Source organism: Diabrotica undecimpunctata, chromosome 2, assembly GCF_040954645.1.
Source record: "Diabrotica undecimpunctata isolate CICGRU chromosome 2, icDiaUnde3, whole genome shotgun sequence".
NCBI lineage: Eukaryota > Metazoa > Arthropoda > Insecta > Coleoptera > Chrysomelidae > Diabrotica > Diabrotica undecimpunctata.
The window spans coordinates 17,902,094-17,927,212 of NC_092804.1; the positions used below are offsets into that span (position 1 = coordinate 17,902,094).

Consider the following 25,119-nt stretch of genomic DNA (forward strand, 5'->3'; position numbering starts at 1 on the left):
AAGCAACTGAAACATAGAAACGCTGATCTATTATACTTAGTTACTACCTCGAAACCAATTTTCGATATGAAAATCATTTTATATTATAAAAAAATATGAAAAATGAAAAAGACAGAAAAGATTCGATTTCACGTTCAAAGCGTCTATGTATCTATTGATACGTATTTCGACTTAATAAGTCTCATCAGAATAGTTATTCATAGCCGTTCTTAACGTGAAAAATAATCTTTTCTGCCTTATAAGGAAGCAACAATAACATGGCTTCATTATGGACGCAATAGCGACATCTGATAGAAAAATCGGTAAGATAGTTTCGAAACAAATTCAGATTTCTGCTTTAATCTGGAGCCTTCTAAAAATTGCTAAGATGTCGCTATTGCGTCCATAACGAAGCCATGTTATTGTTGCTTCCTTATAAGACAGAGAAGAATATTTTTCACGTTAAGAACGGTTATGAATAACTATTCTGATGAGACTTATTAAGTCGAAATACGTATCAATATATACATAGAAGCTTTGAACGTGAAATCGAATCTTTTCTGTCTTTTTCATTTTATTCGGATCTACTCTGTATGAGTACGAGAAACAAATTCGTTAAGGATTTCTGCTTAGATGAATAGACATGTCGTGGAATGCAAATTTTAGATTCCCCATGTCTCTATTAACATCTTTATCATCGTCTGGCCATGCCTTGCAATTTTTAGAAGGCTCCAGATTAAAGCAGAAATCTGAATTTGTTTCGAAACTATCTTACCGATTTTTCTATCAGATGTCGCTATTGCGTCCATAACGAAGCCATGTTATTGTTGCTTCCTTATAAGACAGAGAAGATTATTTTTCACGTTAAGAACGGCTATGAATAACTATTCTGATGAGACTTATTAAGTCGAAATACGTATCAATAGATACATAGACGCTTTGAACGTGAAATCGAATCTTTTCTGTCTTTTTCATTTTATTCGGATCTACTCTGTATGAGTACGAGAAACAAATTCGTTAAGGATTTCTGCTTAGATGAATAGACATGTCGTGGAATGCAAATTTTAGATTCCCCATGTCTCTTTTAACATCTTTATCATCGTCTGGCCATGCCTTGCAATTTTTAGAAGGTTCCAGATTAAAGCAGAAATCTGAATTTGTTTCGAAACTATCTTACCGATTTTTCTACCAGATGTCGCTATTGCGTCCATAACGAAGCCATGTTATTGTTGCTTCCTTATAAGACAAAAAAGATTATTTTTCACGTTAAGAACGGCTATGAATAACTATTCTGATGAGACTTATTAAGTCGAAATACGTATCAATAGATACATAGACGCTTTGAACGTGAAATCGAATCTTTTCTGTCTTTTTCATTTTTCATATTTTTTTATAATATAAAATTTTTATATTTTTATAAAAAAATACTTTCCTCTGTATTTGTGTGTGTCAAGAACTTCCAAAATTATTATTCCTTAATCAAATATAAACTAGGACTGACACAAACAAATTCCATAATATCTACCTTCTAAATGTCAAAACTTTCAGACATTAATGAATTCAAAGTTTCGTACGTGTTTGCTTAAAATGTACATTATATTGAAATTAGCAAGTAGTATTAGATTTAGTGGTATTATAAACTTTCAACTGCACTGTAATTAAATGGATGTTTTGACTAAACTGAACACTAACTTTAACTGCAAGAGCCGATTATTATGTTTGATAGCTTGTATTTGAAGTATCACAATATTGTATTTCTTTTGTTTGTGTCTAATAATCTACACTTAAGTGCAAAACAATCGACCCAAAGAGATATGAGATTACAATTACACCTCCTGTTTCAATCATCATCATCATCACTGGCTCGACAACCCTTTTTGAGTCTTGGCTTGTTCCAGGATTCTTCTCCATTCTGATCTGTTTCGTGCTTTTTTTTCTCCAGTTTTTTATTTTTAAGGTTGTTATATCATTTTCTATTTGTTATATTTGTTAAGTATCTCAGCTTCGGTCTTTCTCTTGTTCTTTTTCCTACTGGCATCTGTTTAAATATTTTGTTTGGTATTTCGCCTTCTTCCATTCTTTCTACATGTCCTATCCAACGCAGCCGTCCTGTTTTAATGAATGTTATAATATCCGGATCCTGGTATATTTTGTATAGTTCAGAGTTGAATCTTCTTCGCCATATTCCGTTTTCTTTTGTGCCCTTATATATGTGTCGCAAGATTTTTCTTTCGAAGATGGCTAACAACGTTTCCTCTCTTTTAGTGAGTGTCCAGGTTTCTGAGCCATATGTGAGTACCGGTCTTATTAGGGTTTTATATATTTGGCATTTTGTTTTTCTTGCGACGTTATCTGATCTTATTGCCTAATTAAGCCATGGTAAGATTTATTTGCACTCTTCACTTCCTCCGTAACGTTATTATCAGACGTGACTAGGGATCCCAAGTATATAAAGTTTTTTATCCCCTCTATGTTGTATTCTCCTATTGTTACATTTTGTGGCTGCCTTATTTCTGCGTTTTTACTTACCTGCATATATTTTGTTTTGGTCTGATTGATTTTAAGACCACTATTTTGTGCAGCTCGTTCTATTTGGTTGTATGCCTCTATCATTTCTCTTCTTGATCTTGCGATTATGTCAACATCATCTGCAAATGCTAGTATTTGCACGCTTTTATTAATGATCTTCCTGTTTCAATGTAAGAACTAAAATTTGTAATGTGCAAAAAATAACTTTATTATTGAACTTACAAAAACAACTACTGCATTATTTGGAGAACGCATTGAACAATATGCAATACGAACAGAGGTTCCTAAATATTCATCATTGGAAGGAACGCAAGAAAGACGTTATGAACAGAGAAATTATCAATTACAAAATGAATTTCTTTATTTTTCAATATTTGATATTACCACCCCTAATTACACTTTCCAATCGATTTCGCATGGATCGGATGACTTTTCTAATAAATTCTTAAGACATTGCTTTCCATTCATCATTAAGCGCAGCTCTTAATTCCATCATGCACCCTGGTGAACGATTTCTGTCCCGGACCCTTCGTTTAAGCTCATCCCAAACATGCTCTATTTGATTTAACTCTGGGTTAAACGCAGGCGAATTTATTATAGGTATACTGATCTCAGTCTGATATACATGGTGGTGACTCAGTATGGCATCGTACGTTATTGTGCATTAAAATAAAGGTATCGAATCACATTTTCCTCCAAAAAGTCTCTGATATAACGATCCTCCGTTAATTCTCCTCCACGTCCTGCACCAGGCAGGAAAACCAACTCAGTTTACCCATTGATGGAAATGCCTGCCCAAAACATTCAAGAACCGCCTCCATATGACACAGTTTCTCGTATACAACAGATCCTACTTTCATCGGAGAATACTACCTAACTCCATTGATAGTCCGTAGCTGCCCTTTTTGGTGTCAGGTTGGCTGCCTTACGTCTACTGACTGTCCAAACACTGGTAACCACACCTCGGATATATTTACGCTCTTCTTTGAGATTAGCATCAATCAAATGTCGATTTCTCACGGATTTCAATACAAGAAATCAATCATCTCTCTCCGTTATTTAAATCTCTCTTAAATTTAGTCGGTTTGCCATGGTCCTCTATCTGACTCAGATTTTAAAACAATTCATGGATTATATGTTCTGTTCAAAAATAGGTTTTTTTAAATGATTGCTTACCTGTAATGCGGCGGAGGCAATTTCTGTACTGTCTCCCGCATTTTTAGCAGCCTGTCATGGTCCGATTCTGAATTTCTAATCGCTGTGTTGCAGCCTTGTACTGCGTTCACGAAACTTTGGTAAAGCTGGTAGGTGCATAATGGATTTGGCAATTCTCTGAAAAAAAAACATCAATATAGGTTTTATTATAGTCAATATACACAAAACTCAACGGATTATAACGAATAAGAAGAGCTTATAATATAAAAAAAGTATTGTAGATAGTACCATAAAAAGATGAGTATGTCGTTTTTTGTTCTCCTGGTTGAGTTTAAAAATACATATATGCTTGTAGTTTTCTTTTCTTTCACCGTTTCCAATTATTTCATTGTTCTTTACCATTAAAAAAAAATAACAAACTTAACAAACACATACCTATAGGTAAAGTGATTTCTTGAATTCAATAATTACTTGGCCTGATTTGCACCATCAATATGAGATTAATATGAAGAATATTTAAGTTAAGTTGTGAGTAATGATACCTAAATTCCAATCTGTCCGAATTTTCACAGTATTTTAGTAAGAGTATCTCTTCCACTTATAAGTTTATTAGAAGTATCCAAAGTTAAGGAGGGGTACACTTCAATTGCCTATAAATATCACAGCTTTTATCCAAATTATCTAGAAAGATAGAGATAAATAGGTTTAAAACTACTTAAGGTATCGATATTTGAATAATGAAAGAGAAAATTATATTAAGCTCAGGTGCTGTCGAGATGGAAGGATGTAAAATCCAGAGAGGAAATCATCCGGAATAATAGCATTTGCTGGTATATCAGATATTAGCAAATAAACATACATATTGAATGTACAAAACAAGAAGCAATTGTAATTTGATGTAAATAATGATAAGTCTTTTATGTTTGCGTGAAAAGATGTCCCAGTTACTTTCTTGCAAAAACTACAAAAACATCTGGACAAATACTATTAGTCTAATGATAGTTTTATATATCCCAATTTTCGATATCTATCTACAGTAAATTCGACTCCTAGATACGTGAAGCCCCCGTCATTGTTCTAACAGCGTTCTCTGCCCTAATTTGGTTTCTATATCCATTCATATTTTCTGTGTGAACATTTTGAATTCTGTACGTTTTCTTCTAGTCCAATCTCTTTGGCCGCTTTTGTCAGTTGTGGATATACTTCTGTTGTTTTATCTCATTTGCGGGACCTGATGTTAATGTCATCTATGGAGGTGGCAAGTTGTACTCAATTGCTTGTTAAATAGAGTAGAATGACTCTTATTTATGGTGTCGAATATAGTCCGTTACCTTAATTTAGCTTGACTACTTGAAAGGCTTTCAGTAAGTTCATTCTCTCCATGAAAATTTGAGAATATAAGTCTAAACTCTTCAGTGCTTTAAACATAATCTACTGGCTGGGAAAGTTCTTATTCGTTCCATGATTATATAGGACTATAGGGCAGATGTGAATAAAGTATAACTGAGTAAATATCCTCGGATCAACTGAGAGTATGATATACCTATATAATTTTTGATTGAACATGACAGATACGCCCAAACACGAAGTACACATACACACATGTAGAGTTCACCAAACACCTACACCATGTTCAACCGAAAAATCTCCAGAGAGCAGCACCCTAACTTACTCATCATACGGTGTGATTTATGGTGTGACTACTGCGCTCCTCAATCCCCAGCTGTATACCACCGTACCCAAGTTTTACATGGCACAGAGGGAAAAGTGTTTCCTGAGTGATGGCACTTCTGAGTCCACAGATAACTTTGGAAGAGTAACGAGTAAGGAGGCAACTACAGGTGCGGACTCTGTTGCCTTGTTAAGACCTTCGTCGCTTTTACCAGTCAGATGTATTTTGAGTGGATGTTGAAGATTTATGGGATGTTATATAAAACTTGCTCCTTTTTACTGAGTCATAGATTGTAAAATCTACTGCGCGGAAGGGTGATGGCATAAAAACACGAAAAAAATCGTTTGAAGCGCCCACAGATGACCTCCAATAGTAAATGTTGTAAATTGGAGAAGAGCTGCCATAAACAGAGAAAAAAGTATTTTATTGTTGAGAATTGTATGTTAAACTAATAAAAGACATATACTTGAAAGCTCAAAGAATGAAAAAATATAACTACTAGAATTTTTTTTCTTTTATTGACATCTATATCATGCAAATTTGCTTAAAATTGTGATAAATGTTATGGAAGCGAACTGGAAATCACAGTAATCTTTAGCTAACAATAATATTAACAAACTACTAAGATGTTTTTTAAAATATTTAATATTTGTGTCTGTTCCAACGGAAATGCAAAATAAATAGTATCATATTAATCTATTTGCACAAACAAAAAAAATATATAAAAACTAAAGTTGCAATGTTGATGGTATCATTCATCAGCGACATTCTAGAAGTTTGGTGTTCTTTTAAGTTGTTTGCCAGGTTTTGAAAAAACAAACAAGTAAATATGAGTGCCAAAATGATTTTGATTTTTGCTTTTGTGCTGCTTTTTGCTATTGAAGAGAGTCAACAATTACGTAAGTATATATCAATTCTACTATTTATTACTGAATTTTCCCGTAAAGCCGTCGGTTCCCCTGGTCTAAAGATGCAATTCGCGTTGAAACAATCCAAAGGGATCTCACCGGTAAAAATGCCATACGATTTCCAGATTTAGCCATACGGCTCACACTCCCTCTAAGGGGAAAATTCACTCATACCAGATAATTACGGTATCAAAAGGATTGAGCTCTGATGAAACTCTTTACGTGTTATCAAGGCCTAGGTGACTTGGTATGTTGGAGTATCTTCCAAAAATCTTCGTACACATCTGAATGCCGCGAGGAGTATAGCTTTCTGCATGGTCTTATACAGATGTTCATTCAGACCCAGCTTTTTCATGTTTTCTAGCAAGTTCTTCGGAATGACTCCAGTAGTAGAAAGAATTATAGGTATCGTCTGGGTACTTTTCATTCTCCATTGTCTCCTTATTTGTATTTCCAGATCTCTGTACTTGGCGATCTTTTCGTTGTATTTAACATGCAGATTATTGTTGTTAGGTATCGCCACATCGATTATTCTTTAGGTACATATTATAAATATATTCTTCTATGTCTAAATTTCCTCTGGATTTTTTCTTGGTTTCTGTTGACCAGTATGTCGATGTTTAATTTTTGAGCTTCTTAGCCTTTTTTTTTTCTAATTTTGTTCCCATCCCTTGTACGTTTCAAGTAGCGCAACTCATAATCCATTTTCGTCCCTTAGTTCGAATTCCGTATTTTCCGACCATGCTCCCATGCTATGTAGTCCTTTGTGGGAGATGGAGTGCAGGTCCATCGTCCAAAACCCCTATGTGGAGGGCCAGTAAAGTTTTGTATCGAGGTCTTCTTTTTCTACGCTAATTATCTGCTATCATTTAAGAGTCTTTCCTGTCTGGTTGTTCTATGATTTGACGTTGGCTTATCAGTCGTTGACCATTAAGGACAAATCTTTTTGAGTTTTAAAATAGTTTAATCGAGAAAAGTAAATGTTCTGATAGTTATAGAAATGAAAAAAAAAAAAACGTATTAAGTGAATAAGTGATTCCTCACTAATAGTAATTTCCTTATTTCCGATATAATGTCTTTCTAGTTCAATAAATAAAAAGCTTTGATATAACCAATAAAAAGTAATTAACAACTATAGAATTATTGATTGTTTGATTTGGTCTATTTTTATATGTACAAACCTTTTAAAAAAGGCATCAGCCTATTGGAATAAGCCTAACTTAAAATTGTTCTATTTCGTTGCAGCACGGCCTAATAAAGGTGGCAATAGCGACAATAGAGGAAATGGGGGCAATGGTAAAGGACAAGGAGGTGGTGATGAAAATGGAGGTGGTAACGGACGAGACGATAATGGACAAGGTGATGATAATAAAAATGGAGGTGGTAAAGGACATGGAGGTGGTAATAAAAATGGAGGCGATAATGGACAAGGTGATGATAATAAAAATGGAGGTGGTAAAGAACATAAAGGTGGGAATGAAAATGGAGGCGATAATACCGATGGTGATGATTGCGATGACGCTTCCACGGAAGGCAACACCGAAAGAACCGTTACCGACGAGGATCAAGATGAGGAAGATGACTGTTCAAATGAGAACGATCAGAATGAAGAAGATGATAGCAATGAGAAAAATAAACCAAATCAAGATGACGATGATGACCAAGATGAAGACTGTTATGAGGACGACAGGCGTAAATGAGGAAAATCCAAATGAGTTTCTTTGAATGTATGCTTTCTTTTTATATTATTTATATATTTATAAGTGAGATACTTTTGTCATAATATAATAAAGACAATAAACTTTACAGCATTAAATGGATTACTACTTAAATAAAAAATAAAAAAACAAAAGTATTCGGAGTGTTGACATGATAAATAATAATATTGATTATATATAATACCTCTGTAGGTTAAAAGAAATACGTCAATATTGGGGCTCAATAAAATTATTAAATAAAAACCCACACATAAAATTCTCCATATACTCCAGCCATCAGAGATGAAAATGCCACTAAACCTATAAAGATAATAAACTGGATTTTGGTGAGATTGTCGATTTTGGGACCCCAAAAAATATGCAAAAAATTTTACTTTGCACGCCGCAGAAAAAAATATTTTGAACAATTTTGAACAAAAATGTTATTAACCCTTTCTGTGTAGAATGAACCGTTCTCTCAGAAACAACGCTTGAAGCGACTGGCGATTTTGAATGTCAGTTACGTACTCTAAATCAATTTTAAATAAAATTGGTAACAATTCGACAATTAAAATTCGATATCTTTTGACCAGAGTGTCCTATGGACAAATATTAAAATGCGTTTTAAAGGTGAAGAGTGATTGTAGCTTTCGTATGCAATTTTTGTATTTTGCTGCAAATGAAGTCAGTTTTTATAAAGGTGTTAAATAAATGTTGCGCGATTTTTGCCATTTTATCACTTTCATTGACAGGTCACTATGAAATTTTTATTGTTAGAGCCTTATCTTCAAAACCCATAGCATGTTATTTTGGCATATTATATGCCTTAAAAACGATAAATTTAATCTTTTACGGTAAAACCAATCTAAAACATCCAGTCGCTTCAAGTGCTTTCCACACAAAAAGTGCTAATAAACATTTGTGTTCACAATTGTTTAAAATATTTTTTTCTACGACATACAGATTCCTAGTAAATCGATGTTTTCCGCCTCCATACGATGGGGATTTTATGGGAAAGGTCGGGGGTAGGAGTGGCAAACTTTTTTTTGCCTCTTTTAGGGTCCCAAAATTAACATTCTTAGCAAAATCAAGCTTGTTCGTATGATTTTTGAGTGTCGTTTTCGTCTCTAAAACTGGAGTAAGATGTAATATATCGGGTCTGTTTGATCAGGTATATTATAAAGAAAATAAAGAAACAACCTAAAACATAGAAATGAAAATATATAACTTAAAAATTTTAAACTTCAAAGAAATAAACACCGTATTACAAAAAAAAAATATGCGGTCAATATTTTTTGACGACTAGTAAGTTATTCCAGCAAGAAAAGCTCTCTTTGCCTTGAACGTCCTAACACAGAGATGTCTAGATGTTAACCAAGAGGTACACGCCTGCTTTATAGGCTTTGAAAAGGCCTTTGACAAAGCACGCCACAATAAACTCAAAGAAATCCTGGAGGGTAAGAACATCGGCGCGACATAATATAAATATAGAAGGCCAAACATCGGACGAAATAGAAATATATAAATATATGAATATATGAATATAAAAAAGAGAAAACTTGAATACTTAGACCACCTGATGAGAGGACAAAAGTACACATTCCTACAAAATTTAATCCAAGGAAAAATCCAAGGGCGCAGAAATCCAGGCCGTAGAAGAATGTCCTGGATGAGAAATTTAAGAGAGTGGTTTGGCTGTACCACTAACGAATTATTCAAAACAGCAGTAAATAAAATTAGAATCGCCCTAATGATATCCAATCTCCGATAGAAGAGGCACTCAAAGAAGAAGTTATTCCACAAACATATGGTACCAATCCGCTAGACCACTACAAGCGAGTAAAGGGTTCCAGAAAACTGGAGTTCCACAAAAAAATCGTATTTTACAGTTTTCTTACCTATTCTATTTCTACTGCGACATACATTCAGTTTTAGATGCCATTACGCGTTTGCTATTTATGTCCTACACTATTCCAATTTTTTAATCCAATTCCAATAATTAATTGTTTGTTTTATGATATTTTTGACCTTATCTTACCAAAAAATACAATCTGTCTGACCACATCTCGAATACTCTCCAGATATTATTTGACGTTCAATCTATCAGATGTTCTAGGTATTTCTTCTTCCTTCCTGTAGCGCCTATCCGTTTCGGATGTTGGCGGCCATCACGGCAATCTGTATTTTGTAAACTACGGCTCTGAAAAGATTTGTGGTTGTTGTGTTGAACCGCGTACGTAGATTTTTCAGCCAGGAAATTCTTCGCCCTCCTGGTCCCAGTTTTTCTTCTACTTTTCCTTGAAGAATTAATTGCAGCAACCAATCCTTCGCTGTTCCTCATGATGTGACCGAGGTATTCAATTTTGGCTTTTTTTATTGTGGTTAACAACTCTTTTCATCTAAGTATTTACTTTTCCTTATTACGGTATCCCCAAAACCAACAGTAATCGAAATCTTGATCACCGGTGAAAATTTATTTGGTTTTTGTTACTGGATACAATCTAAGCCAAGGTGATTGTTAGGCCTGAAGAAAACTGTTCAATCTTCGAAGGCAGTTCGAAAGAATCTATTGGCGGAATTCGACTGACATAGAGCTGAATCGTTGTTGTGGACAACTTAAATATAGGCATTGAACTGAATAATAAATAAATATAATTTTTATATATGGTATTGTTTATTTTGTCGAATTTTGACATTAAACTAAGGAAACATGGATCATTGGACTCTATACCGACTGAATTGTTTATTTATCATGATATCAGGCTCAATCGGGCGAAATATTTAATGCTTGAGCTATTTTTGAACACGGAAATGCAAAGCCACTACAAACAAATAACCAAGATTCGATTTGTGAATGGATTAATTACTGCAAATATTAAATATATATATAAAAGGCGAAAAACGCAAGGAACTCATTACTCAGTAACTCTCCATGGGTTCGACGTTTTCCTCATACATTGGTTTTAACAAAGATCATCATGAATACCAAAATAATTGTGATTTTTGCCGTTGTGCTACTGTCTTTTATTGAAGACAGCACACAATTTCGTAAGTTTTAACTGTACTTTTAAAAATATTTATTTTACACTTAAATTTGCCTCGAAGGACACATTTGCTTTCACTTAGTAAGAAACTTTAGGCTACTTTAGTTTTTGCTATTCCATATGCTATTCCTATATGAAGACATATTTGCTTCTTCTTTAAGAGCTGTGTTTGTTCGGGATTCTAACAATGCTAATTTAAAGAGGTATTTAAAGATGTTGTCGATTCATTACAGGATATTTTTTTGATTAGAAACACTCTTTTTAATGGAATGGGAATGTTAAGATGTTTTAACTTCATGATATCTTTCATGCGTTTCTGTAAAACCTTCTCTTTCCCTATCCACCTTACTACGCTATTGTGTCATTTATTCAGAGTCCAAGGGATTGAAACTGGAATTTATTTTTGATCAAATGAAAGGCAGATATCGAGCACAGTTTTATTAATTAAATCTTGCCCAAGTACTTTCGCTTCCTAGAGCATCTTCAGGGGCATTTCGTCAATTTTGGCCTATCCAACAATCACAGAATGTCATAAACATAAAATTGTACATAACACTACACTACACAAGGACAAACAGTATAAAATTATTTAAAATAGGCGAAGCTACATTATGGTCGGCAACAGGAGAGAAAATGAATTTATTTTGACTGACGTTTACTGTTAAGACAAGGCAGCAAAATTCTGGATTGAAACGGTATCACTCTAACCCAAGAACACCTTTTAAATCCCAATTTCAATTCTTTTCAACAAAAAAAAAGCTAAACGCCTACCTACTTCAATAATTTTTTATTTTGTTACAGCACATTCTATTCCTGAAGTTATTGATAATGAGAAAGGTAGTCCAGATACCAAAAAAGAGAGTCCTGGTAATGGTACCGAAAAGGGTGGTCAAGATAAAGGTACCGAAAAGGATGGTCCAGATAATGGTACAGATAAAAAGGGTTCCGATCATGGTAAAGACAAAGGTGGTCCTGACAATGAAACCAATAAAGATGGTCAACATAATGGAAATAAAAACGATGATGCTGGAGATGGTGGTATAGATAATGGAAATGATTGTGATGACAGTAATACAGAACATACAACCGAAACCAATGATGAAGATGAATGTGATAACGATGCAGATGGTGATAATGACGATGGGAAAGGTCATGGAAATGGAGATAATGATAACGGAAACGAAGACGAAAATAATGGCCACGGAAATGGCGGCGGAGATAAGGGCAACGAAGGTGATGATAATAGCAACGGAGATGATAATGGTAACCACAACGGAGGTGGAGGTAAAGGCAACGGAGGTGATGATAATGGCAAAGGAGATGATAATGATTGTGATGACGACGATAATGGTAACGACAACGGAGGTGGTAACAATGACCACGGACATGGCGGTGGAGGTAATGGCAACGGAGGTGATGATAATGGCAACGGAGATGATAATGGTAACCACAACGGAGGTGGAGGTAAAGGCAACGGAGGTGATGATAATGGCAACGGAGATGATGATTGTGACGACGATGATAATGGTAACGAAAACGGAGGTGGAAACAATGGTCACGGAAATGGCGGTGGAGGTAAGGGCAACGGAGGTGATGATAATGGCAACGGAGATGATAATGGTAACCACAACGGAGGTGGAGGTAAAGGCAACGGAGGTGATGATAATGGTCACGGAAATGGTGGTGGAGGTAAAGGCAACGGAGATGATGATAATGGCAACGGAGATGATGATTGTGACGGCGATGATAATGGTAACGAAAACGGAGGTGGAAACAATGGTCACGGAAATGGCGATGGAGGTAAGGGCAACGGAAGTGATGATAATGGCAACGGAGATGATAATGGTAACCACAACGGAGGTGGAGGTAAAGGCAACGGAGGTGATGATAATGGCAACGGAGATGATAATGGTAACCACAACGGAGGTGGAGGTAAAGGCAACGGAGGTGATGATAATGGCAACGGAGATGATAATGGTAACCACAACGGAGGTGGAGGTAAAGGCAACGGAGGTGATGATAATGGTCACGGAAATGGTGGTGGAGGTAAAGGCAACGGAGGTGATGATAACGGCAACGGAGATGATAATGGTAACCACAACGGAGGTGGAGGTAAAGGCAACGGAGGTGATGATAACGGCAACGGAGATGATAATGATTGTGACGGCGATGATAATGGTAACGAAAACGGAGGTGGAAACAATGGTCACGGAAATGGCGATGGAGGTAAGGGCAACGGAGGTGATGATAATGGCAATGGAGATGATAATGGTAACCACAACGGAGGTGGAGGTAAAGGCAACGGAGGTGATGATAATGGCAACGGAGATGATAATGGTAACCACAACGGAGGTGGAGGTAAAGGCAACGGAGGTGATGATAACGGCAACGGAGATGATAATGATTGTGACGGCGATGATAATGGTAACGAAAACGGAGGTGGAAACAATGGTCACGGAAATGGCGATGGAGGTAAGGGCAACGAAGGTGATGATAATAGCAACGGAGATGATAATGGTAACCACAACGGAGGTGGAGGTAAAGGCAACGGAGGTGATGATAATGGCAACGGAGATGATAATGGTAACCACAACGGAGGTGGAGGTAAAGGCAACGGAGGTGATGATAACGGCAACGGAGATGATAATGATTGTGACGGCGATGATAATGGTAACGAAAACGGAGGTGGAAACAATGGCCACGGAAATGGCGGCGGAGATAAGGGCAACGAAGGTGATGATAATAGCAACGGAGATGATAATGGTAACCACAACGGAGGTGGAGGTAAAGGCAACGGAGGTGATGATAATGGCAAAGGAGATGATAATGATTGTGATGACGACGATAATGGTAACGACAACGGAGGTGGTAACAATGACCACGGACATGGCGGTGGAGGTAATGGCAACGGAGGTGATGATAATGGCAACGGAGATGATAATGGTAACCACAACGGAGGTGGAGGTAAAGGCAACGGAGGTGATGATAATGGCAACGGAGATGATGATTGTGACGACGATGATAATGGTAACGAAAACGGAGGTGGAAACAATGGTCACGGAAATGGCGGTGGAGGTAAGGGCAACGGAGGTGATGATAATGGCAACGGAGATGATAATGGTAACCACAACGGAGGTGGAGGTAAAGGCAACGGAGGTGATGATAATGGTCACGGAAATGGTGGTGGAGGTAAAGGCAACGGAGATGATGATAATGGCAACGGAGATGATGATTGTGACGGCGATGATAATGGTAACGAAAACGGAGGTGGAAACAATGGTCACGGAAATGGCGATGGAGGTAAGGGCAACGGAAGTGATGATAATGGCAACGGAGATGATAATGGTAACCACAACGGAGGTGGAGGTAAAGGCAACGGAGGTGATGATAATGGCAACGGAGATGATAATGGTAACCACAACGGAGGTGGAGGTAAAGGCAACGGAGGTGATGATAACGGCAACGGAGATGATAATGATTGTGACGGCGATGATAATGGTAACGAAAACGGAGGTGGAAACAATGGTCACGGAAATGGCGATGGAGGTAAGGGCAACGGAGGTGATGATAATGGCAATGGAGATGATAATGGTAACCACAACGGAGGTGGAGGTAAAGGCAACGGAGGTGATGATAATGGCAACGGAGATGATAATGGTAACCACAACGGAGGTGGAGGTAAAGGCAACGGAGGTGATGATAATGGTCACGGAAATGGTGGTGGAGGTAAAGGCAACGGAGGTGATGATAACGGCAACGGAGATGATAATGGTAACCACAACGGAGGTGGAGGTAAAGGCAACGGAGGTGATGATAACGGCAACGGAGATGATAATGATTGTGACGGCGATGATAATGGTAACGAAAACGGAGGTGGAAACAATGGTCACGGAAATGGCGATGGAGGTAAGGGCAACGGAGGTGATGATAATGGCAATGGAGATGATAATGGTAACCACAACGGAGGTGGAGGTAAAGGCAACGGAGGTGATGATAATGGCAACGGAGATGATAATGGTAACCACAACGGAGGTGGAGGTAAAGGCAACGGAGGTGATGATAACGGCAACGGAGATGATAATGATTGTGACGGCGATGATAATGGTAACGAAAACGGAGGTGGAAACAATGGTCACGGAAATGGCGATGGAGGTAAGGGCAACGGAGGTGATGATAATGGCAACGGAGATGATAATGGTAACCACAACGGAGGTGGAGGTAAAGGCAACGGAGGTGATGATAATGGTCACGGAAATGGTGGTGGAGGTAAAGGCAACGGAGGTGATGATAACGGCAACGGAGATGATAATGGTAACCACAACGGAGGTAGAGGTAAAGGCAACGGAGGTGATGATAATGGCAACGGAGATGATAATGATTGTGACGACGACGATAATGATAACGAAAACGGAGGTGGAAACAATGGTCATGGAAATGGCGGTGGAGATAATGGCAACGGAGGTGATGATAATGGCAACGGAGATGATAATGATTGTGACGGCGATGATAATGGTAACGAAAACGGAGGTGGAAACAATGGTCACGGAAATGGCGGTGGAGGTAAGGGCAACGGAGGTGATGATAATGGCGACGGAGATGATAATGATTGTGACGGCGATGATAATAATAACGAAAACGGAGGTGGAAACAATGGTCATGGAAATGGCGGTGGAGGTAATGGCAACGGAGGTGATGATAATGGCAACCACAACGGAGGTGGAGGTAAAGGCAACGGAGGTGATGACAATGGCAACGGAGATGATAATGATTGTGACGGCGATGATAATGATAACGAAAATGTAGGTGGAAACAATGGTCACGGAAATGGCGGTGGAGGTAATGGCAACGGAGGTGATGATAATGGCAATGGAGATGATAATGATTGTGACGGCGATGATAATGGTAACGAAAACGGAGGTGGAAACAATGGTCACGGAAATGGCGGTGGAGGTAATGGCAACGGAGGTGATGATAATGATAATGATTGTGATGGCGATGATAATGGTAACGGCAACGGAGGTGGAGGCAACAATGGTAATGATGATGACGATGACAGTACTGAAAATTCTACCGAGGACGTTACTGATGAACCTACAATTGATGACAATGATGACGATGACTGCATTCACGGAGATGGCTGGGCTGATGAAGGAGACGAAGATTGGGGAGATGTTAACTGGAACAATTAAAAAGATCCGAATGCTTTTTAATAATATACCATTAGCCGCAAGTATTGTTTATATACCTGTAACATAATTAAATCCATTAAACAACCAAAAATATTGTTTTATTGTACCTTCACATTTCTTAATGTTTATATATACCCATCCAAAGCCATAAATATCTTTCAAATCCAAAAGAGCAAACTAAGAAACCATGCGATTAAAAGTTGGACGTCAATGAGTTGTAAAATCAAATATACAATACATAAAGCTGTAAAAAGTGGAAAATATAGAATTGGGAAATTGGAAGAATTAAAAAAGATTAAAGTAGATATCTCTTCAAGATTTAAAAAAAAACGCTATCACAGAATCAAGTTTCGTCACACAATCTTCCAAAAACCCCACGTATAGGATTATAAGTCATATGAGACATTTACTTAAAACATTGTTAAAGGTCAGTACTATTCTAGAGATGTATGGATGTAAATTGTAATATAATATTCGCTTTTATTAGTAAATTTTATAAGTACTATTATTGAAGAAAATGGGATTTCGCAAATGTATTATAAATTGTAAAAATACAACAAGAAATAGTTAATTCAAGTTCTATTCGTTTACAAATTATAAGCAAAAATTAATGCAAAGAGAAAAGTGGATTTCTAATATATATTACAATAATTATTGTATTAAACAAACAAGTTTAAGTTATTTTATTTGCAGTTTACTTTAAAGTTCGCTGATCTATGACACTGGGTGTCGCTCTTTCGAAATGTTTACTTTTTAATATCCTTTATCTTTAATGTTCAAATGATGAAATCCATTAAAAATGTTTCGAAGTTAAATATTGATATAAATTACAATAATTATTGTATTAAATAAACAAGTTTAGGTCACTTTATTTGCAGTTTACATACAAGTAATACATTAAAAGTACTAATAATATCGCTGATCTATGGCACTAGGTGTCGCTTTTTCGAACTTGCACATAGCAAATACACATGCCTTATAGATTATTAAAAAGCATTTTGCAGTAAAATACGAGAAATTAATAGCTCTAATGAAAAAACCTAGAATAGATGACAAAGACATGAGAATTTAAGAAACATTTATTGGAACCAAACGGTCAAAATCAAAATATAAGACCCGACAATTCATAAAACTATAATAGAACGAGGGGTACGACAGGGATGTGTTTTTACTCTGTTATTAAATGCATAGCCTAAATGTGTCTTTAGGAAAGTCCTGGAAGGGAGGGTGAAAGGAATATTAATAAATGGTAAATGGCTGAATTAAGTCAGATACACTGATGACACCATAGTTTTCTCAGATAATCTAGATAATTTACAAACATTAATGAATCGAATAACTGAAGTCGGTAATAAGTATGACTTAGATTTTAACACAAAAAAATAAAAATCCGATCCTAAACGATCAAATAATAATGAAGCAAAAGAAGATCGAAAGCCCACCAATCTAAATAGACCATGGGATCATTTATTCAAAATTAAAAAAAGAATAATAAAAGCAAAAAACCGGATTAATCGAGTTAATAGTTCAGGATTCTTGTGCAGAATGGGACCTTTTACTACTGATTCAGAAAGGGGGACCAGAAATAACGTATTTTCTGACTGCAAAATTTACGGAAATGGTATAATACCACTATTACCGAGTTGTTCGAGTCTAAGGCAAACAAAGTCAAGATAACCATAATGATCGACAACTTCTGGGACGGACAGGCACCATAAGAAGATGCAAACCGTTGATTCTTTGGTTTATAGAACTTGGACAAGCACTCGGCAGAGGGAAAAAGAACTTAATCATACGAACAATCAAACTAGAAAGCCTATCGAATCAGCTAGATGATTCATAGAGCACAATAAAACATTAATAATATAATTTATAGATTTATTTGCACGTGTTGTTATACACTCTATCCATCCATGGTGAGTTGTCAATACAGACTGAATAAATTACAGTAAATTTGACGGATACTTCAACAATATGGCTGCTACAAACTGTCAATGTTAAGAAGTCTCTATTGTCTGACCCTATATTTATGTGGCGTATTTTGCATACAATTACTGATAGCATCACAAATAAACTTTTCATATGTTATGTTTACATCTAAGAACATGATCCAATTACGCGAAAAATAAAAAGAAATCTTTTTCTAAATTATTTTTTTATTTATTTTGATGATTTTCAAAAATGTAAAGAAAATATTTTTGCTCATTTTTAATCTTGTTTTTATAATTTTATAGACTGTTGATTTAAATTATTTATAAAAAATAAAGTATACCATTGTTTTGAAGTAATTTTTTTATCTAAAGCAAAATATTTAACTTACTTAACAACCACGGCAAAAGAAATATTACACAACTTTTTATAATACTACTTTTTTATATGAATGGCTTTAATTAAGCAGCGGATGGTAATGATTCAGAGCCTAAACTTTGATATAGGTAGAGCTATTTAAATATGGGCAATATGTTTTTTTCGATATTATTTTTCAGAACTTTATAATATATATATATATATATATATATATATATATATATATATATATATATATATATATATATATATATATATATATATATAATGTTATATTGTATTATATATATTGTATCAGCCCAAGTGTCTGATGAGGCTGGGATAGGCCGAAATGATTATATTATATCATAACACTTTATTGATACCGATTCGAGCACGGGAAGTTTAACGAATTTGTCCTCCTTCTTCTTCCTTTGCCCTATCCGTTTCGGACGTTGGCTATTAACAAAGCTATTTTGACTTTGTTTACGGCACCTCTGAACAGTTCGGTCGATGTTAGTCCGAACCATTGTCGCAGGTTATGCATCCATGAGTGTCGTCTTCTTCCCGGTCCCCTCCTACTGTCGATTCTTCCTTGGACTATTAACTGTAGCAGCCGGTACTTAGTATGCCTCATGACCTGTCCGAAGTACTCAAGCTTCCGTTTCTTTACGGTGAAGATTATTTCTTTGCTTTTGCCTATTCTCTGCATTACTTCCACGTTAGTGATGTGGTCTGTCCAGGATATCCGAAGAATACGGCGATATATCCACAGCTCAAAGGATTCTAGTTTCTTCAGGGTGGCTTCCGTTGTGGTCCATGCCTCTGCTCCATAGAACAAGACCGGGAAGACATAACACTTGACCAGTCTTAATTTTAGTTCCATTGAGATTTTGCTTATGAACTACTTTTTCATATCGTTGAACGCGTTTCGCGCTTTTTCAATTCGTGATCTTATTTCTGTTGACTGGTCCCATTTTGTGTTGACTGTGGTTCCAAGGTATGTGTATGTCTCCACTTGTTCTATTTTTCGGTTGTTTAATGTCAATTGCATCGGAGGTTGTTGTGTTTTGCTGATGAGCATGCATTTAGTTTTGGTTGTATTGAGTTCTAAACCATATTCTTGACTTGCTGTGTGTATGCTTTGCATGAGTCTTTGAAGCTCGTTGCAGTCATTTGCGATAATAACTGTGTCGTCAGCATATCTAATATTATTAATTACCTCTCCGTTTACTTTGATACCTTCCGAAACTTCTCCCAGTGCTTCTCTGAAGATTTGTTCAGAGTATATATTGAACAGGAGCGGCGAGAGGACGCATCCCTGCCGTACACCCTTTTTAATATCTATCTTCCCACTGTGTAAGTTGCCCATCTTTATCTCAGCACTTTGGTTCCAATAGAGACTGGTTATTATGCGCAGATCCTCGCCATCAATATGCATCTTCCTGAGCATTTCCATGAGTTTATCATGTTTGACCTTGTCAAACGCCTTGGAGAAGTCGATGAAGCACAAGTGGACGTCCTTGTACATGTCTCTGCATCTTTGAATTAAAACTTGCAGACTGAAGATCGCCTCTCTTGTGCCCAATGCGCTTCGGAATCCGAACTGTGACTCCGATATATTTGCTTCGCATTTGTTATATATTCTATTGTGTATGATTTTGGTGAAAACTTTGGTAGTGTGATTTATCAAGCTTATTAAGCGGTGTTGATCACAGTGTTTTGCACTTGGTGTTTTAGGTATGGCTACATACCTAAAACACCTAGACCTGTCCTCCTAGGCCATATATTTGGCCATTTAATTCAATAAAGCGATAGCAGCTCTTGCTAGAAGATTTAATCTTTTACATATATATATATATATATATATATATATATATATATATATATATATATATATATATATATATATATATATATACGAAGTAACAAGAAGTCGGGAGACTTTTCTTTGATAGCAAATTAGGTGAACCGCAAATTAAGGTAAGGTAAACCTCTTACTAGAGGCTGTTGAACGACGCTAGAAATAACCTTTTACTCCGACATGCATCTACGGTTCACTCTTGAAAAACACTATCTCGCTCTTTACGAAGAGAAAAGACGTTACAATGAAAGTAAAAAATTGCATTTAAATTCGAATTCCACCATTATTCTACACGTGTTACGAGTTATTCAACTCCTCATCAGGAACACTGGAAGTTCAAACTGAAATGAAATGCAGTATAGTATTTGGCTATAATAATTAAAATAACAGCCTGGTTTTCACACAGCCAGGTTCAATATTACTATTTTATTGTCAGCTTACAAATTAGGAGCAACACAGATCACAAATTAGGAGAAAATCTGCTTAAGAAATAAACGTCTAAAATACATATATCTGTGTTTCGTCTTTCCAGATTATATATATTTTTTAATTATGTTTATTTACAATCTACATCATTACAGAGTATTAAGTAAATGTGTTACAGGCTTTGGGCGTGAAGGAGAGACATCCAATGATGTCTCACCTTATTCTATTTTGGTTTAGTTTCGAAGTAGGTCTTGGGGTCAGGTTCTATCTAGTCTCCTTTTGGCTGAACCATTGTTGAATAATTCCCTTACTATAGAGCGTTTCACGTTAAGAAAATAACATTGCGGAGATAGGGCCATGTATTTCTTATGGACGATAGAAGCGCAGCGATGCCACGATGAACACAAGCATGATTCAGGGTTGTATAATTTGTATTTTCGTTTTCACAGACATGAATTAAATTAATGTTTTTTAACGTAATTGACCAAAAGTGCCCATTCGAAACAAGAGATGAAAAGTAGGGAAAATGATTTTAATTAAATAAATAGTACCTATTTACAAAAGATTATTTTATTTTATCTTATTTTAATTATAGTAACGACAGTTTATTTGTTTTTCGGTAAGAATATCATATACCATGAATCAAAGAAATCAGTAGACAATATTGTTTAGTTAAATCAGGCACTTTGCCGGCTATTAAAAATTTAAAAACAAATAAACGGACCGCTTGGAATGCATATATCTAATTACTAATTGCAACTTAAAATAATACGGTGTGCGTATGTCAGCGATTTTATGTCGTTCTCTGAGATTACATAATGATAATAAGATTTTGTGCTTTGTGGTTCTTCAGTTGTTATTCTGACTTTACAGTTAAATGTCAATTGAAAATGGAAATTCGAAAAATATATCGAGAATCTGATAAACCGCATGCTTGAGAGTTTTGGCAACACTGATCTCCATAAGCCTAATGTTATTTTCTTAACGTGGAACGCTGTATAGCAATTTTTAAGGTGAATGGTACGTTCATTTTGTGACTCCGTGGCTGGATGGATTTTTTCTCCGATGAAAGGAATCTTTAAGTCGTAGTCGTAGTGAAGTGTTTGATTACTTTCGTACCATGGTGCATCCACTATCGATCTTAGCACTTTAGACTGGAATCTTTGGACGACATTCAGCGACGTTGGCTTTGCACAGCCCCATAGGTGTAGTCCGTAAAACCAGATAGGTTTGAGTATGGCTTTGTATAGAAGAATTTTGTTTTGGATGTTAAGTTTTGATTTACGTCCAAGGAGCCAATACATTTGCCGGAATTTTAAGTCGAGCTGTCTTCTTTTGGTCTGGATATGTTTATTTCAAGTGAGACGTTGGCCAATATGGAGGCCAAGGTATCTAGCGTCTGTTACTGTTGGTATTCTTACATTTTCTATTCTTACAGGTGGGCATATGTTGAGACGGTTGGTAAATGTTATTTGAGTTGATTTTATTTTATTTACTTTTGTTCTCCATTTCGTATACCAATCACTGAGTATCTTCATATGATGTTGCAGGTTTTGTGAGGCTTGTATGGGATCTTCATTTACAGCTAGTATTGCTACGTCGTCAGCAAAGGAAGCGATTGTAGTATTATTAGTCTCTGGTATATCGGCTGTATAGAGTGAGAAAAGCAGCGGCCCTAGAAGACTACCCTACGGGTCTCCGGAGTTGATAGGCCAGAGAATGGATTATTGGTCTTTGAATTTTACAGACAAATATCTATTTGATATGTAGGATTTAAGTAGGAGGAAATAGTTACTGGATAGTGCTATTTTTACTTTGTAAAGCAGACCTCTGTGCCAGACTTCTCTTGTGAGATGTGTAGAAATATAGCGTTGCAGTATTTCTTTTCTTCAAGTCTTTTTGATTTCATTTATCATTCGATGGAGTTGTTGGGTAGTGGAGTGATTTTTCCGAAGACGTCCACTTTTTCTTTGTTGGAACAGGCCCATTCGCCATTTGGTTTACGTATGGGAGGGATAGTTGTATATAGTTTCTTAGGCTTTTAAGTCGCCTTCTATAACGTCTGGTCATTTGCTGTAAGGTTTGTAATGTAATGTTCGAAGGTTTCTTTGTTTGCGGCTTTGATGGCTGTAGTTTCAGCAGTGAGTTGGCGAATGTGCAGGGGAACATTTGTGGTATGTGTTGGCTTGCGTTCAGTTCGTGGTGTAGATTGCCATGCACAAGTGTGGTGAAGTATTGAGCTACTATATCTGTCATGTGTAGATTTGATCCGCAGATTAAGATTGGTGTTTTCTTCTAGGTAGAATTGCAAATCTGCCCAGTTGGTGTTTTTTGACGTGAGTCGAGGAGGTGGTGGGTTGTTTATAACTGTGGTATTCAGGCTCATACTAACCTGTGTATGATCAGATGATAGATCATAGCTGGATTCTATTAGACAGTTGTTAGACAGTGGGCTATACATTGCAGATATGTTCCATGGCGTTGCATTCACTTAAACGATTGCTGCTTGTATTTTGAAAATAATATTTTCACATTATAATTAACCTCCATGATACAAAGATTAGATCCATAGAAATATCCATAGACATATAATACAAGATAGACTGCCTGCCGCAAAACAGTCGTCCCCCAGTGCGAAATAGAAAAATGACACAAAGCAGTCCCTGCATCTCTGTCTAATGGGTCGGGTTTATTAACCACGTGACCTTCTCTTTGGTCATTTAGGTCACGTGGTCGATAAACCAGGCAAATTAGAAAGAGATGGAGGGACAGTTTTGTGTCACTTTTCTCTGTCGCACTGGGCGAACGGTCTGATATTGCAACGATTAGCCTATCTTGCATTACATGTCTATGGAAATATCAGTGTATCATGTTTAACCTAGAAATTGATTCCAATATTATGACAGACATCAGTTACAATTTCCAATCTCACCAAATCTAATAATGACGTCATAAAAACTCGCTATATAATAGCGCGCTATAAGAAGTATTCGCTTCTTTCGGCACTCCCCAATTGCCACGCGCCGTTTTTATTTTTTTAATGAGTTACTGTGGATGGCAATTGATTGTATCTACCGTCGCATGCAACAGGCAAAATCACTAGTAAATTAAATAAAAACAGAATGATCTTGATCTTTGATCTAATATTCAACATCAGGTTAAGAAAATATCAAGATAAAAAAGGTATTGTTTTGTTGTCTATTGTAAAATATTTGATATCTATGAAACTTTGTAAAAAATTCAGCAAAGCAGCATACTTATGCGATTATAATATGTAATATTTATTATAAGATAATTGGGATTATATTTTGATTGTCGTGGATAAAAAAGATCAACGACTTTGCTATATAATTTCTGTTGAATTTTATTTCTTGATGAGTTATTTTGCTGGAATTTGCCGCTGTTAATTTTGCAGTAATCATCTTTATGATATAATTTAATGCTAAATCAAATTGAGACAGTAAAAAATAGAACTACAAGATAACTAGAACTATTTTTTCACTTATAAAGTATTTGACTTCGAACGCCAAAACTTTCACTTTTTTTATCGATATTTTCATATTGAAAATCTTACACACTATACTTGAAAATGATTGATAGTACTGACAGAGAAGGTAAGGGAGGGGACTCCTTGGTCAATGCTCTTTGCGGATGATCTTATGTTAGTGAAGGAGATCAAAAAAATGTTGAAGGAGAAGTTGGAAGGTTGAAAAAGGGCTATTGAAGAAGGAGAACTTGGGGTTACAGGTCGAAAATGGAGTAGATGTAGTTAAGACGAATAGGATCATTGGAGACATCGAATTGCTCGAGGAAAAACTAGGATGAGTATGATAATTTTAATATCTTGTCTCCTACATAATGGAAAATGTGGCACTAGATCGAGAAATTGTCCACAAGATACATGCCGGTTGTTTTAACTGAAAGCGAATGAGCAGGGTACTCTGTGTGTGATATCAAATATTAATAAAGTTATATATCATAACCAATATGAGAGCTGTCTTATTAACCTAAGTCCTCTTTGCAATAAATTAACTGTGTTGGAAATAAAAATTAAATGAAAAAATTTAAATACGCAAAAAAAACAAAAAACTTACTGTTTCGTTGATCTATTCTGATTTAAACATGTTTAAAATAGAGACTGCACAACAAAATATTAATTAAAATTAAATAAGAAGGATCGATACCTATACGTTTAACTTGGTACTGGAAATGCTGTTTACCATTACCAATAATGTTTATCGATCTTCTGGTCTAAATCCGAAATATTTAGCGTTAAGAGGAATAGTTCGTGTAGAGTGTGGCTCTTTAGTACGCATTACGATTTGGACTAGAGAGAGGCTGAGGATCCACTTAAAAGAGCTATGTAAATG

General features: G+C 36.1%; 2 protein-coding genes across 6 annotated transcripts in view; one reads left to right on the forward strand and one right to left on the reverse strand.

Annotated features, from left to right (window-relative positions):
* Positions 1 to 25,119, reverse strand: part of CdGAPr (GTPase-activating protein CdGAPr) — a 320,315-nt gene that overhangs the window by 51,229 nt on the left and 243,967 nt on the right. For all 4 annotated transcript variants that reach the window (XM_072522419.1, XM_072522421.1, XM_072522418.1 and 1 more), the window contains exon 8: positions 3,685 to 3,840. In XM_072522419.1, coding sequence (XP_072378520.1) covers positions 3,685 to 3,840 — 156 coding nt within the window. The remainder of the gene's footprint in view (positions 1 to 3,684; positions 3,841 to 25,119) is intronic.
* LOC140433214 (uncharacterized) lies at positions 6,095 to 8,048 on the forward strand. Of its 2 annotated transcripts, XM_072521254.1 has the most exons (3): positions 6,095 to 6,234; positions 7,489 to 7,641; positions 7,714 to 8,048. In XM_072521254.1, exons 1-3 carry the CDS (start codon positions 6,165 to 6,167, stop codon positions 7,941 to 7,943), a joined length of 453 nt encoding a protein of 150 aa, XP_072377355.1. In that variant the 5' UTR covers positions 6,095 to 6,164; the 3' UTR covers positions 7,944 to 8,048. The 2 variants fall into 2 exon arrangements, with proteins under 2 accessions (XP_072377355.1, XP_072377354.1); XM_072521253.1 differs by having other exon boundaries at positions 7,489 to 8,048.

What these genes read in the sequence shown, in the direction of transcription:
- LOC140433214 (XM_072521253.1), top strand. Translation starts at nt 6,165, where the DNA reads ATGAGTGCCAAAATGATTTTGATTTTTGCTTTTGTGCTGCTTTTTGCT. An exon ending in TGAAGAGAGTCAACAATTAC is followed by an intron (nt 6,235 to 7,488) that starts GTAAGTATATAT and finishes ATTTCGTTGCAG; the next exon opens with CACGGCCTAATAAAGGTGGC.